General features: G+C 36.7%; 1 protein-coding gene across 5 annotated transcripts in view; it reads left to right on the plus strand.

The window, feature by feature from the left end:
- Nucleotides 1-50: 50 nt before the first annotated feature.
- LOC111324709 (tyrosine-protein phosphatase non-receptor type 13) overlaps nucleotides 51-13940 on the plus strand; it is a 30828-nt gene continuing 16938 nt past the window's right edge. Inside the window, exons 1-14 of one of the 5 annotated variants that reach the window (XM_088754241.1) lie at nucleotides 51-69; nucleotides 957-1014; nucleotides 4964-5146; nucleotides 8443-8487; nucleotides 10036-10104; nucleotides 10728-10818; nucleotides 11103-11182; nucleotides 11360-11436; nucleotides 11579-11765; nucleotides 12238-12342; nucleotides 12719-12769; nucleotides 12893-12958; nucleotides 13461-13529; nucleotides 13685-13761. In XM_088754241.1, coding sequence (XP_088610367.1) covers nucleotides 5129-5146; nucleotides 8443-8487; nucleotides 10036-10104; nucleotides 10728-10818; nucleotides 11103-11182; nucleotides 11360-11436; nucleotides 11579-11765; nucleotides 12238-12342; nucleotides 12719-12769; nucleotides 12893-12958; nucleotides 13461-13529; nucleotides 13685-13761 — 935 coding nt within the window. In that variant the 5' untranslated portion in view covers nucleotides 51-69; nucleotides 957-1014; nucleotides 4964-5128. Of the gene's footprint in view, nucleotides 70-859; nucleotides 1015-4361; nucleotides 4562-4963; nucleotides 5147-8442; nucleotides 8488-10035; nucleotides 10105-10727; nucleotides 10819-11102; nucleotides 11183-11359; nucleotides 11437-11578; nucleotides 11766-12237; nucleotides 12343-12718; nucleotides 12770-12892; nucleotides 12959-13460; nucleotides 13530-13684; nucleotides 13762-13940 lie in introns of those variants that run through there. The other 4 variants (XM_022928332.2, XM_022928331.2, XM_088754251.1 and 1 more) reach the window with 4 other exon arrangements.

Here is a 13940-nt window from a genome sequence, read left to right on the forward strand (position 1 = left end):
AAGAGCAGCTCAAGGTGTAGTGAGACCAACCAGAGGTCATAACTCTTGCAGTATGGAGTCCTGCTTCAGGTAAACAGTTGTCTACGATTTCTATTTGCATAAACGGCCACAGAATCGAAGAGTTCCAGCGAATTTTGACCTTCCTTGAAGGCCATTTAAAACAAGGTTTAAACCTGGTTATGCTTATGTAGAATTTATCCTTGAGAAAATCCGATTTCCAACGCTTTTTGTTGGTAGGCATTTAATTTTACAACAAAAGCTAGTGAGTAATGCTTAAACAGAGTTTTATTCGAAAATCGTCGGGAGCAGCTACTCATCTAACTACATATAGCTGCTAGAACACTCCTAAATCCTCCAGCATTCGGCAAAAATCCAAGATTGATGGCAGAGACGAGAACACTTTGCCGATTATAGCTTAAAAGACAATTGCAAAAACTCGTAATCTAGCAAATCAGATTCGTCAGGGCTTTCTTTATTTTTGCTTTTCACTTATTTTTTCTTCGTTCTTTTTTTTTTCCCCTAAAACCTTTCGCACACAAAGAAACCTTATCAAGACTGTCGCTGTAAAAATTAACCAAAGATTATTTTCTTTCGGCAAATTTTGCTCCCAGAATTTGACTGGTATCATGTTTTTTTTACGCATAGAAATTAAGTGCTCAATATTGAAAGCGCTGTAAATAGCTGATGACCCATTAAGAGTAAACAACAGAATTTACGGATTGGCCAATTGATATCTGATTGGATTATTTATCTGAAGCCTAAAATCGCTTCTTGGGAAATTTCGTAGGACGCCATTTATAGATTGTTTATCGCAAGCAACTATAATGCCATGCATAATTAATAACTTTCGTCTTAAAATTATGCAAAGCATCTCATGGCAACATTTTTTTCGTTTCTGTAACATGGTTTGAAGATATTCCGTCTTCTGAATTGCTTTCTTTGGGTCTTTACCATAGTGACTTCAAGGATACTCATTCTCTAAAGTAACGAGTGTAAAGAGTTCTCTAAAAAAAGGTAAGATGTACTTCTTGTTGAATGGGGACATGGGAAATTCGATACACGCTTTCAGGTGGCAAATTTCTTTACATGATAACTTTTATTAGCGATTCTATTCGATTGTGCAGCTAAAAATTTGAGGGGAATTTTTGCATTACTTATTTTTGATATTCTGTTGCAGGCTTTTCATTTAAAAATATTCAGAACAAACATTTTTGAATGGTTTCATAACCAAAAACGAAATTAGTATAAAACGATATCATGAAGAAATTTCTTTTCATCTTAAATACAATTCCAGTCTAACGAGAATTTACCTTGAATCGACACTTTGCAAAGTAGCTTATGTCATTTTCTCATGGCGTGAACCACTGACCAAATAATGGCTTGCAGACTCAAAATTATTTCGACTTGAATTGATATTGATGCCACCACCGCTGGCAGCTCGCCTTGGCATAGTGAATTGGATAGGGTTTTGTATGTAAGAAGGTGCAACAAACCATGATGGTGTGACATTGCAATTGTTTCCGCATAGTACAGCATATGAGTTTATTCATTATCTAGCTGGCAGCGCCCTTGGCGATATGAAGCGAATCCTTTATCTTGATTGGCTACCCGGCCCATCTTGCCCGCTTGGGATTGCCCGCTTTGATTCCGCGCAAGAAAAACATGGTACGAAGCGGACTTTAAAGGTTCGTAACTTTTGCACAATGTCGGCGATGAAGTCACAAAAAGCGGCAGAAAATAGACAAAAAGAAGAAAGAAAGCATAAACAACCTTCTTGGGTTTGTTGTGCGACAAAGACAGTTGGCTCCCTTTCTCGGTTCTCGAAATAAACAAATCTTTCTTGATTCGTATTAAAGCGAAATATTTTTGCTGTATAGTATATCTTTTATTAGCCAAGCTTGTTCGGTCAAGATGGCTGGATACTGACCTCGTTCTTTTTTGCGTTTTTATGGACCGAGACGTAGTCGAGGTCCATAAAGACGCAAAACACAAACTTTAACCAATATCCAACCATCTTGAGCTCATGCTTGGTCAATAACCCATATATACATCAGTATGCAAATATTTCCAACTAATGTTTGAGCATTTAGCTACTCGAAAGAGCATGTCTTTGCTATCATTGCGGGACACTTTCCAATTTTATTTGCTATAATTTTAGTATTGATGGCTTCTTTTTATTCCCCTTTTGTCGGTGCCTGCATGCGTAATTAATTCAACGTTGTCAAATCAAAGCGCTTTTTTGTTACAAAACATTAGCTATAGTAACACCTCGTACATGGGGTGAGATCGTGTCCAAAACGTGACCAACTTAAATTGGGAGTAATTGAGATAATTATTGCGCAAGCAAAGGAAGATTTTGCCCTGCAACGTATCGTAGTCAAAATCATCTTTGGGCTATACTGTACATATTTTTTTAGATGTGTTAAACAGTTGGTTTGTTATGTTATTTTTTCCTTTCTGATGCCCATCGTGTTTGCCTTCAAGTTAATGGCTTCCCTTAACCCCTTTTTTCAATGCGTGTACGCGTAATTAATTTGACACAGCCAAATCAAAAGAGTTTTTTATTACAAGTCCTCAATAGTATCGGTGAGATCATGTCCAAACGTGATCAACTTAAATTGGGAGTGATAGAGATAATTTTTGCGTAAGCGAAGGAAATTTTGCCCTGCACCATGTTGTCGTGTTTCAGTCTAGATCACCTTGGCGGGTTATACTGAATATATTTTTTAAATGTGTTAAACAGTTGGTTTGTTCTGTTATTTTTTCTTGTCTAATGTCCATCATGTTTGGCTTTAAAATCAAGTTAAAATTTAAGAACACATCAGAAAAGAAGAAATAATTTTTTCCTATCACTGTGTCCGTTCAATAACTCGACAGAATTTTTAGATTGTCTCCCAATCACAATCCAAATGTGTCATTTCGAGTGGGAACAACGGAAAGCGAAAACAAAAATGAACAACGAAAATCGAGCGGTCGCGATGCAGCGATGAAGTACTATTTCAATCACGGTAATCAAATTGTCCGATTGAATATCATCATTATTTTTTTAGCTATTTACAGTGTAAATTGAGATACGCTTTGAAAGCTACTACAGTAACTTGAAAAGAGGTTAAAGAGAATGAGTATTCTATGAAAATGATGCAAAATTACGGTCGTAGTTTTTATGTATAAGTCAGCGCTCCCAACTTGAATTTAATTACGAAAAAGAAGAATTTCTGAATTCAGACTTCTTTCCTCTGTTTCTTAGGCCAAGATATAGAATTGTAACAAACAACTTATGGTTCAATTCAACAGTTTCTTTAGGCAGATGAATAGCTATGCCAGACTATGTAAATTCTTATGACGTCAACTAAAAGTAACATTAGTAAAATATGGTTCGATTTGAATTTGTTTTATGAAATCTTATTCACTGGTGTTTTTTTGTGAATGAGTGGGTAAATAGCATAGAAACACTTTTTACGCAAGTCTTTGATCAAACGCAAGTTGAGTTTGAAATAGCTAATGTCTATTCAAAGTTGAATGCCAGTTTCGATTTGAATGGATGCAAACCTCTTTGTTAAATAATATCTGACAATAACAGTGAGCTTTCGTTAGTTTGAATCTCTCTGTCACTCAAAGCTGATGTAATAATTTTTCTTTTTTAGTTTTCGGTCAGATCTGATATTTCTATGTCAAATCTAAAATTGTCTGTTATGATTTATTCTGGCATATAGAATCTTACCTTTCGAATTCCCTAAGCGCGCGAGGGAGATTTTTGTAGTACCAAAGCCGTAGATACAAAATTTTACGTTTTTTTAAGAATTCGGACTGAGTCATCATAAAATTGGGTATTCTTCCGCAAAAAAGAAATCGTGTTGCAAATAGAAAAATAAGGGAAACAAAAAGAAGCAAATAACCCCAACCTTAGCAAAAATAACCACCTTTAATGGCCACGAAATTTGGCTCGGCATTGCTCAAATACAATACTATAAAGACATATTAAGCGAAAAATTTTCTTGTATTATTCCCATGTTATCCCTTTGATTTTTGATTTCATCTCTCGAGAGTCCTCAGCGAAATGCCATTAATTAACAATATCTCGCAGTAGGCAAGACCATTGTAATCAAAAAACGTATTTGAACAATCCGACACAATACAAAACCGCAAATTGAAAATGTGAATAAAACTCTCGGTGCAGGGCGAGAAATGCTAATGTACCAACTAAAAGAATGGATAATTTCCGCAATAGGAGAGAGATCAAAATAATTGCGTGGGCACCAAAGCTTAAACTCTCAATTTTTGCCCGCGAATGTGCGTGGAAGAGGTCTTTGCGCGAGAAGTTTTAATTTATGTTATGATTTGCATTGCTACGAGAACACGATCCTAAGTGCAGAGGATAATATTATGCATCTGAAGATTTTGTTGATTAATTTGCATAAGGCTTGGTTTGGTTCACCTGTCGCTCTGTCGCTCATCGATTTGTCTAAAGATCAAAGCGAAATTTAATCGCGCTCGGCCAAATTCGACGCATCAACAACATCGTGAAGTTTTGAAAACCGTGGAAATTCCAGATACTGTTCAGGTACTATTTTTCTTCATTTTCAAGATCTATTGGTCGATATTTCTTCTTATTTAAGCGTAAGATCCAATATGTTTATCTCAGTTTGAAAAATACTACGTCGCTTCATGACTGTTTTCGTTGCCTTGAATTTGTAATTTGACAACTTTAAAATTTTTCCTCGTCTTCCCCGATCTATCTCTTGAAAATATCTTCTTAACTTTCGATTCTTTTCTCTGAGCAACCCAAATGGATCTGTATTCAAGGCGTTTTCGAGGGAACTCAAAGACAAGTAAAACCAAAACAATAGCAATGATAGATTCAGCAAAAACAGAAAATTCAGTTATAAGAAGAAAATTAGGCACATTTGAAATACCATAAGTTTTTGTTCAATGTTGTTATTTAAATAGAATTTTTCGTGTTTAGATCTTTCAGGTTTGTGTCCAGTTGACAGTCGGAAATGTAAGCGAGTACTGAAGATGGTCTAAATCCGAATAATTTGTTTTCGATGTACACGAAACGAAAACATCATGGATACAAAATGCAGAAGACAAATCTGCTTTAGCAAAAGTTGACTCGGCTACTTCTCTAATGAACGCTGCAACAGTGGTAAGTGAAAGAACACATTTTGCCCTAAGTTACAGTAGTTCCCATTCAGGGATTAATGTTTCTGTACACGTCAAGCTTCATTGCGATCTTACTCCCACTTAAACTGCAGTCATATTCATTGCGCTAATGCAAAAGGAAAACTCACTTTTAGACTTAACACGGCACTTCTTTCAACGATCAAGTTGTGACAGGCTTTTTGTCTGACAGCTAGCTTGTCGTATTGCTACAGCAGGTTGCAATTTTATAAGGCGAAAAACTACGATTCCTGTGAATTTTCCACGAGTTCATTTAGAAACGACAAAATATGCAGCTTTGAAGCATATTACAAGACTTAACTTTTCTGAAAATCCATTAATACCTTTGTTTGAATTAAACAAGGGCAAAACAAATGCCCCAGATGAATTATTCCTACTGTTTCAGTCCGTAAAAATAGCTCAACTAGCCATATTTATGCGATATAATTCGAGATTTTTAATTTTTTTTTTTTCATATAGATGTCGATCATATACTTAAACTGGAAAGATGCAGCGTAAAATAAGTTTAAAATTATCTCCTTGGTAATTCGAAACAAGTTGCATACATGCAAAGTGTTTCAAATAAGAAAAAAATTCCCTTCAAGACAAAAGCTAAATGTTCCGTTGACTCAGAAATCAAACTTGTGCGCAATCGAACTTTTTGGACCTCTCTCAGCCCTTTGGGAACTTGCATCTCTGATTCGTCTTTACGCTGGTGGAGATATCCATCATCTCTGCAGCATTTTACTCTGCATAGATTTTCCATATGCGTTGAAATGCCATGATTTACAGTGTTTAATTTTTTTTCGGGATAATTTCTTTATTAAAGTTGCATGTTTAAAAACGGGCCACCGTTCTGAGATGATTAGCCCCTGCGGAGAACAAATATTTTTTAGCAAATTATCAGCGCTTTTCTTTTCTATTTACGCGTGTTTTACCACTTATAGAGAAACGCTGTGACACCTAATGCCTCAGATGTACCGGATTTGATCACGAAATATGAGCGTAATTTCATGTGAGCATTCCCACAGGGATTTTTCCTTTGAATATCTCCTGGTCAGATCTAATGTTTTCTTCGTGTGTCCGTGTACGTCATCTGCTAAGATCTGAGGCTTCAAACGTAAAAAGGTGTTTCTTTCTCACTCTGATAATTAACTGCTCTTTCAAACTCATCTTTAATCTTGAAACCTCGAATTAGCCTACTCAGTTTTAGTGTCATGCAACGAGATTTCAAGTGGAATAGAGATCGATCTTAAGTAAACAAGGAATGGATGAAATCTTTTTTGTCTTTCTGAATAACTGATTGCGCTCACTTTCTAGAAACATATAATCTCCGTTAGATCTTGGTTTTGTCCAGTTTTCAGATAACATGCGCAAAAAATCTCCTTCTGCATTTCAGTCTTTGCTTTTTGCCTTTGCTAGCCTCGAAGACTGCGATCACATATTTCACCATTTTCGCCAACATTTCACCAATTTACATTTGCAGCGATTCTTTGACCTATTCAACATTTTATACGATTGAGAATTCAATTTATTTACAAGAGTTTCTTTATCTCATGTATATGTTCGTGGATTTAAGAAATCCTACCTTGGTATAAGTGTCGAACGTATAGTGCAAGAAACGTGGCAGTCTAGCGGAAGAGAATTGTTTGCCAAATCAACTTTTCAGACATAATACGATCCCTTAATCCCTTAAAAGCAAGTAGAGCACGAGAGAGCTTTTATCCTTGACTTTACCTACATTCTCTTCTACTTGGGAGTTTCTTTGGAAGAAAACAGCCGATTCAGCAAAGCAAATCTTTTTTGATTCATTTTAAAATAAATTATGATCGTGATGTAGGTTAGTTCATATTCTTGCTTTGTGCTCCTCACATAATGGTGGAAAATGGTGGAATAAAGGTCAAAAAGAAAAAGAAAGTGCAAAGAAAAAGGACAAATATTGGCACGCTGTATGATGCTCGAAAGGAATCCGAGAAGTAATGCATTGCTCTTGCGTCAGTCCGTACACTGATTGGTTGAAAATAGTCATGCTACTATTTTCTATTCGTCAGTAACATTCTAAACTAACCAGTAACCAGTAACATTCTCAGCTAACTAAGATTTCCTTAAGCGAGCTTTCCGGCGCTTAAATCGCTACGTATGTGTACTTTGAGTCTCGTTGAGCCACCGGTTACGGCTGCCTGTGATTTCCAACATTAGTGCCATTGGCTGCCATGATTACGTGGGTTTACGACTGCAAAATTATGAAGCACTGCTATATCATGAACCAGAAAGAATATGATAAAAAAACACGTACCAAACTGTTACCGTCACTACTCACGGAACTCATAAACAAAAGGAGAAAAAATTTGGATCAAGTTGTGCTCTTCGTACGTCAGTGGGACTTTCTGGTCGCCCAATTATCGAAAAAAAAAGTTATATAATGAACAAAGTCGAAGTTCTCTGAACAGATATTTCCGTCAGCAGATAACTGTTTTTAAATCACACCCAGTAATACATCCTATTTTAACCTAATAAACGGGGTGCTTCAACTATGGAAGCGTTACTAGTTAGCTCAGAGCGTCTATTTTGGTAAGCAAGTCAGGCAAGTTTTCAAGTTTTGAATTTAGAAAGGACTGCTTCTGCTCACTCCCTCCTCCTCCCCCTTTTACCCGGTCCTTGATAATTTTCATTGCCTCCTTTAGATTTTTTGACGAAAGGCAGTCATACATTACCATGCTTATTTCCTAGTGCATTTATTCTCACGCACAATAAGTACTTATTTCAATGGCAGTGTTTTAAACTCACACATCACTCATTGAGACTCTCAGGTTCAACCACTGGGCGTTATATGCATTTGATTTAAAATTCGTTTTGAAATTTTAGTCGTAGGGTCCTCATAATGTTTGTGATTACCTTTATGTGACGAAGTTATTTGGATAAATAATGACTTCAAATACCTGAACATTTGGGAAACTGGGCTGGTTTCACCTCAGAGCATGACGCACTGATGAGGTCCACAAGTTTGTCTCTGTTATAGAATTACTGCAGTAATCCGATCTCGCGTGGCTTGTGGAGTCGATTTCAGCTAACAATTCTTGTTTGATTTCTTACAATCATGCTTATTAAATGACAGTAATTAACGCTTACATAACTTGAATGTATGCTTTTAAACTATGTCTCTTTAGCTCTCTTGTAAGTTAATAAGATGTACAATAATGCTTTGCTTTATTTTTTTCATTAACGTCTTTGAATAAAAACGTAACATGAAATTTTTCTTCTCTAACTCTGGCTCCACTTCAGGCGGGAAGACGGGCAGACGACAAGACCGAGGAGACAGGCGTTTTGGTACTTTAGTTCTTCTTATCTTGTTCTTTTTTGTCATACTATTTTCCCTTTCTTTTCCTTATCTCATTGCATGACATGTGCATGTCTGTCTACATGACGCGTTCTCTTATAAAGCACATTTCCGCTGTCACCACTGAACAGTGGATGTTCAATAAAACCACTTTTAGTCTTCTTGTCTTAGCACAAGCATGCATCTGTTTAAACACAACTTTTAATCTCTTAACGAGATATACGACGAGATTATTTATTTTATCTTAATGCATTCCACGCATGAGCTATATTTATATACAGAAACTCTTTGGTAGAATTTTGCTCTAAGATTTCAATATGATGACAAAGTTCGGGCAAGCTTTCCTTTACCTTATTGAGATGAATCAAAAAAAGGCACAAACAAAGTCTAAGCAAGTTGTTTTATAACCATAGGTTGATGCCCAAATTGTAACCACTCTTTCCTTTTAGTCCTTATTTGAAGTTTATTTTGTTCCCTTCAATCAACATGTTGATAGCTTTTATAGTGGAGAGTTTCTGACCAATGTTGTAGAATTTGCGGCACGGGGATACAAGCTTTGACGCAAAGGTGCAATCAAATCAGCTCGAGTGATCTCAACAATAGTAGTCTTAACGTTTTTCGAAAATGTTCTTGCTTTGAAAGAAGCCCAAAAGGCTGATCAAATTTGGGGGAATTTTTAATGCAACGCGAAGAAAACATGAAAAATTTTCTATTCATTTTTGAAAGATCAAAGCATCGTCTATTTTGATTTGGTTCGGAAAGTTTTCTTTACGTCAATATTGAATCGCGACATAGATTACTTAATTAAATAATGATTAAAACAAGGAAATATTTCAAGCCTAATAAACGAATCCTAACATTAAGGCAGTTTTGTAGCTGGTTTATTTAGCACCTTTGCGTTACATGGCGAAAATCAGTAGAGAACGACTCTGCTCAAAATAATCTTCAGGGAATTCAGCTGTCCAACATATTTTTCCACCATCTACTCGAGGAAGTAGCTGGTATACGCACTGTTTATCGATAGGCTTCAAGTCTCCATGTTTTCAGTGAAATCTTTTTTAACCCCGCCTTATGCGGGTAAACGGTTAGATTCTAAATCTTTAAGCAGAACATTAACTTGTGCTAAATGTAATAACTAATAGAAATCCTTACCTTGTCGTAATTATTGGGTTCATCTTCCGTTCGTCGTGTAGACATGTGGTTTGCCGAAGAATTTTCAATTGTATTGTATGTCATAATGTTTTCGTAATTTGTATGCGGTAGCGTTTGCATGTCAATCTTCTGAACGGAAGTTTAAGTTTAAGTTTAAGTTTAGTTTAGTTTAAGTTTAATTCATTCGCCACAGGAATGACAGGAGAAAGGAACAGAACTTTCGTTCCAGTTGACATCTAACCCCTAAGTTACTAGCTCATTCACCATTGTACTTTCATTAACTCCTACTACATCATAGTTGATAACTGAAAAGCACGATGCCCAACTGTTCGAGTGAAAACGTGTTCAAGACCTTGGTTACTAGATGTGATTATGTTTCCTTTCAGATCGGTGAGGGTGACAAATTGATCAATGTCGTTTTGCTCAATGGAGAGAGGCTTAATGTTAGAGTACAGGTAAAACTCTTTAATTTCAACCAAAGCTTTCTTTGTTTTCAATTCTATCGGGTTGTGATAAAGAAACTTCTTAAGCATAACAGAAAATAGTACACGAACAACTTACCATCTATCTACTTTTAGATTTTAGTCAACAGAACTCGAAAAGTACGGAGGTTTAACGTGCCGAGAAATTTCTTTGAAACAGGCTAACGTTAGCTCAGTGTATATCTTTGGTTCCTATTTTAGAATCTTTCTTTTCTTCTTGGAAGTTCTTTATAGACAGAAACTTTTGGCTAATTTATTTGTGAAGAAATGCTAAAGCTTCCCCTCCAACGTTTAAGATCTTGGTTTTATATCTGGGAAAAATAAAGGACGTGATAGTACTTGTTAAAATATTAATATTCAAGTAAGTGGTTCCTGTTTGTTCAAACACCTGTCAAAAAATAGAAGACATGTCGAACCATTTTTCTAATTTGAGAAGTTTCTTGACCTTTTGATCGCGATTTATTTACTTTTTTTTACGCCCAGTTGATTCACAAAAATATTATCTGTCAAAAATTTGCAATACTGAATGATAAATAAACGACCACGACTGTAACAATATCAACAACCGCTAACTATACAACTTTGATCAACATCAGGCATCTGCCACGGGACAAGATTTGTATACCATCATTACGGATCATCTTGGGCTCACAGAAACCATTTTCTTTGGGCTGATGATCATAAAAGGTAATTATAATGGAAGTACATTTTATTTAAGCTATAGAACAAAATTTTTCCGGGCTCTAAAACGTGGGATGTTAGGAGAACACGAGGAAAGCTTTTAAATCACTCACCTTCGGCCCGTGATTTTTAAGCTTTTCAAGTGTCCTGGAACGAACTCACTTTTATCGATCTATTATCATGTGCTCGAATGTTTCATCCATTTTAATCCTTTGCCTTAAGGTATCTAATCTAAGGCTGGTTTCTCTGGTGAAAATCGATTTACTTTGTGTGAACTCTTACATTTACAGATGGAGAGCACGAGTTTTTAGACTTGAATGAGAAACTCTCCAAGTTGGCAAAGTTTGCTCCTCACCTATGGAAAGACGATGTAAGTGTTTACTGAGACAGATGACCTTCCATCGTTCGTTACCTAATGGAAGTCTTCATTATTGCTACATATATTTTCCCTAATGTTCGATTAAAAAACTACTACACAAGGAAAAAGGGTTGAAGTCTCTCTAAAACTGCTTTATCAGGTGGGCGATCAAGTGCCTTTTTTTTGCAGGTTTCTTGCAATTCCTCGCTTGTCTTCACCATCTTCTTCCGTGTCAAGTACTACGTGGAGAATATTTGCCTTCTTCAGTAAGTATTACTTTTAAGTCTTACTGCGGCTGTCTCGGCTACGAAATGTTTATGCTCACTTACTTAAACGATCACAATAAGATTTACAAAGTTTAACAGGTAATCACCATTAATAATTGTCTCTCCCTGAAAACTTTCCTAGACAACAGTCTACCAGACACTTATACTACCTGCAGCTACGAAAAGATGTTCTGGAAGGAGGAATTTACGTTCACGAAGAAACTGCTATGCTATTAGCTTCGTACGCTCTGCAAGCAGAAGTAGGAGACTACAACCAGACCCTACATGGTTCGGATTACTTCGTTCCAGAGCATTATCTTCCTCAGAGAGTAAGTTTTCAAGTTAACCAGATGGCCACCTTTTTACTGATACAAAGTCGTCGGAGAGGTACAAATACCAGGACTAAAATATTCGGAAAAAAACTTGCGTGTTCTACGTCTCTTGTTAGATCTACAAACATTCTATTTAACATTTTCTGTTAGTGGGTGTGCACCGTCCTAAACTGGTATCAATATATGTTAAACTGACTGCCAACACCCTCTGTAATGTGGTCCAAACGGTAAACAGAGCTTTTTGGTGTTGTCAATGTTGATGTGACTGTTATTACTATTGTTTGTGTTACCTTGTCTGTCGTTCGTATCTGTTTTAGTGGTGAAAGGAAAATCTGCTTTCAAGCTCAAGTTTCACTAAAGAAGAGAAAACATGTAGCCTGGACCAACAGATATAACAGAAAGGAAGCGAAATTGAATTTCTTTGACTTGCTGTTGAAATAATAGTTTTCTTTTCTTTGCTTGTTTGAAGGCGATCGCCAAACTTACTGCTTCCTACATAAAGAAACATCTTCCAGCGATGCATAAGACTCATACCAGTCTCAGTGACGCTCAGGCCGAGATTGAGTATTTAAAGGTAAGTAGACTAATGAGAGTCTCTTTGCCTTTAATAAGACTATTTAAAAAACGATCAAGAGAAATTGATTGATTAAAAGTGGAAGTTTATGCACTCCGAAAAGTACTTCGCTGCCGTGTTCCTTTGTGGGGGGTTTTTACAGCTGGGACGTACCTTGGAGACCATTGCCGTTTTGTAGAGGTTAAGATAGAAGGTAAGTTATGGAACATCAACTGAAACAAGGTTGCCCTTTTGGGCTTTCAGTAGAGCTGGTACCAGCGTGACAAAAAGCAGCCAGTATGCGGGGTGAAGATTCACACCTTTCACCACTTGGTAAACAAGTCTCCTTCACTGCTAAATAAAGCACCCTGATAATTCTCTGAAACTGTTTTCGCAGGAGGCGCAAAAGTTACAGGAATATGGAATTATATTCAACAAAGTGTCGAAGGTAAGGTCAATTGAATGTGATTTAGTGGAAGTTTTTGTCAAAGTAGAGTCTAAAAGTTGACTTATCGACATGATGAGATTACCTAGGGATCTAAAACAAAATGTGGAAATACTTTCTTTGCAGTTTAAAAAAGACAAGAGGGGCGGGTTTAGCCTAGGGATCAGTGTCCGAGGCCTTATTGTGTACGAGGTAAGTAGTCTCCAGTGATTTTCTTCAATCCTTTTGCTAATTCCTCTTACCTTCTTATCTTTTTTACGAGCTGAAAAGCTAATTTTTTATTACTTCAACTTATAATCAGCGAACTAATTGCAACTTGACAGTCTTGAGGCGCCAGTTGGGCTGACAAAAAAACTCTGATTCTGATTTTAATGATGATTCACCGCATCAAAAGCGCAATTAGTCTGGGAAAAATACTGCTCCAATTCTACAATACGATTCTCCGCTTAATGGGCTAATGTTAGCAAAAACGCCATTTTTGTTAATATTCTCAGTGTGCGTTGGTCCCTTCGATCACTATTTACCCCTTTCCCTCACAAAAACCAAAGATCCTTCTAGGGGAGATGCCTCAGTTCTCCTTTCTAAGTCTTCTAAAGGTAAAGATTGACTCTCCTTCCCCAAAAACCAAACAACCACCTATACTTCAAGTTTTTTGATTAACCTCGTGTAATGTGCGGTAATATTTGTTTTCCAGGAAAGAGGAGTTGTAAAGAGTCCGACATTTCGTCATCCGTGGCAAAACATCAAACGGATGGCCTTTCATGTAAGTATTCAGGCTATTTTTGATTCAATTTGTTTCTTTGAACTCTCAAGTATAACAACAATAGGTGGTAGTAGCCTTCTGGCAGCTCTTGTTATCAAGTTAGTTATATTTCTCAAAGGTAATCTCCCGATTTCCCATCTTTGTTGTCTTCATAGCGGCGACGATTTTTCATTGAGGCACACGGTGATCCAGAAACTTCCAAAATGGTATTGTACACATGCAGTTACAAGAAGTAAGTTCCGGATATCAGCAAATTTTTTTTAAAAAGTGTTGGAAAACATTTTGTAGTGAATGGTTTGAACCCGGGGGTAACATGTGAAGGTGTAGTCTGATCGTCCGGGTGAGTGTAGTCCTGAGAAGGACTGTTGTCGGTGGTAGTGACTGACGTTTCGACAACCTGTGCGGAAGTCA

This window comes from Stylophora pistillata, chromosome 1 (assembly GCF_964205215.1).
Source record: "Stylophora pistillata chromosome 1, jaStyPist1.2, whole genome shotgun sequence".
In the NCBI taxonomy this organism is placed as follows: domain Eukaryota; kingdom Metazoa; phylum Cnidaria; class Anthozoa; order Scleractinia; family Pocilloporidae; genus Stylophora; species Stylophora pistillata.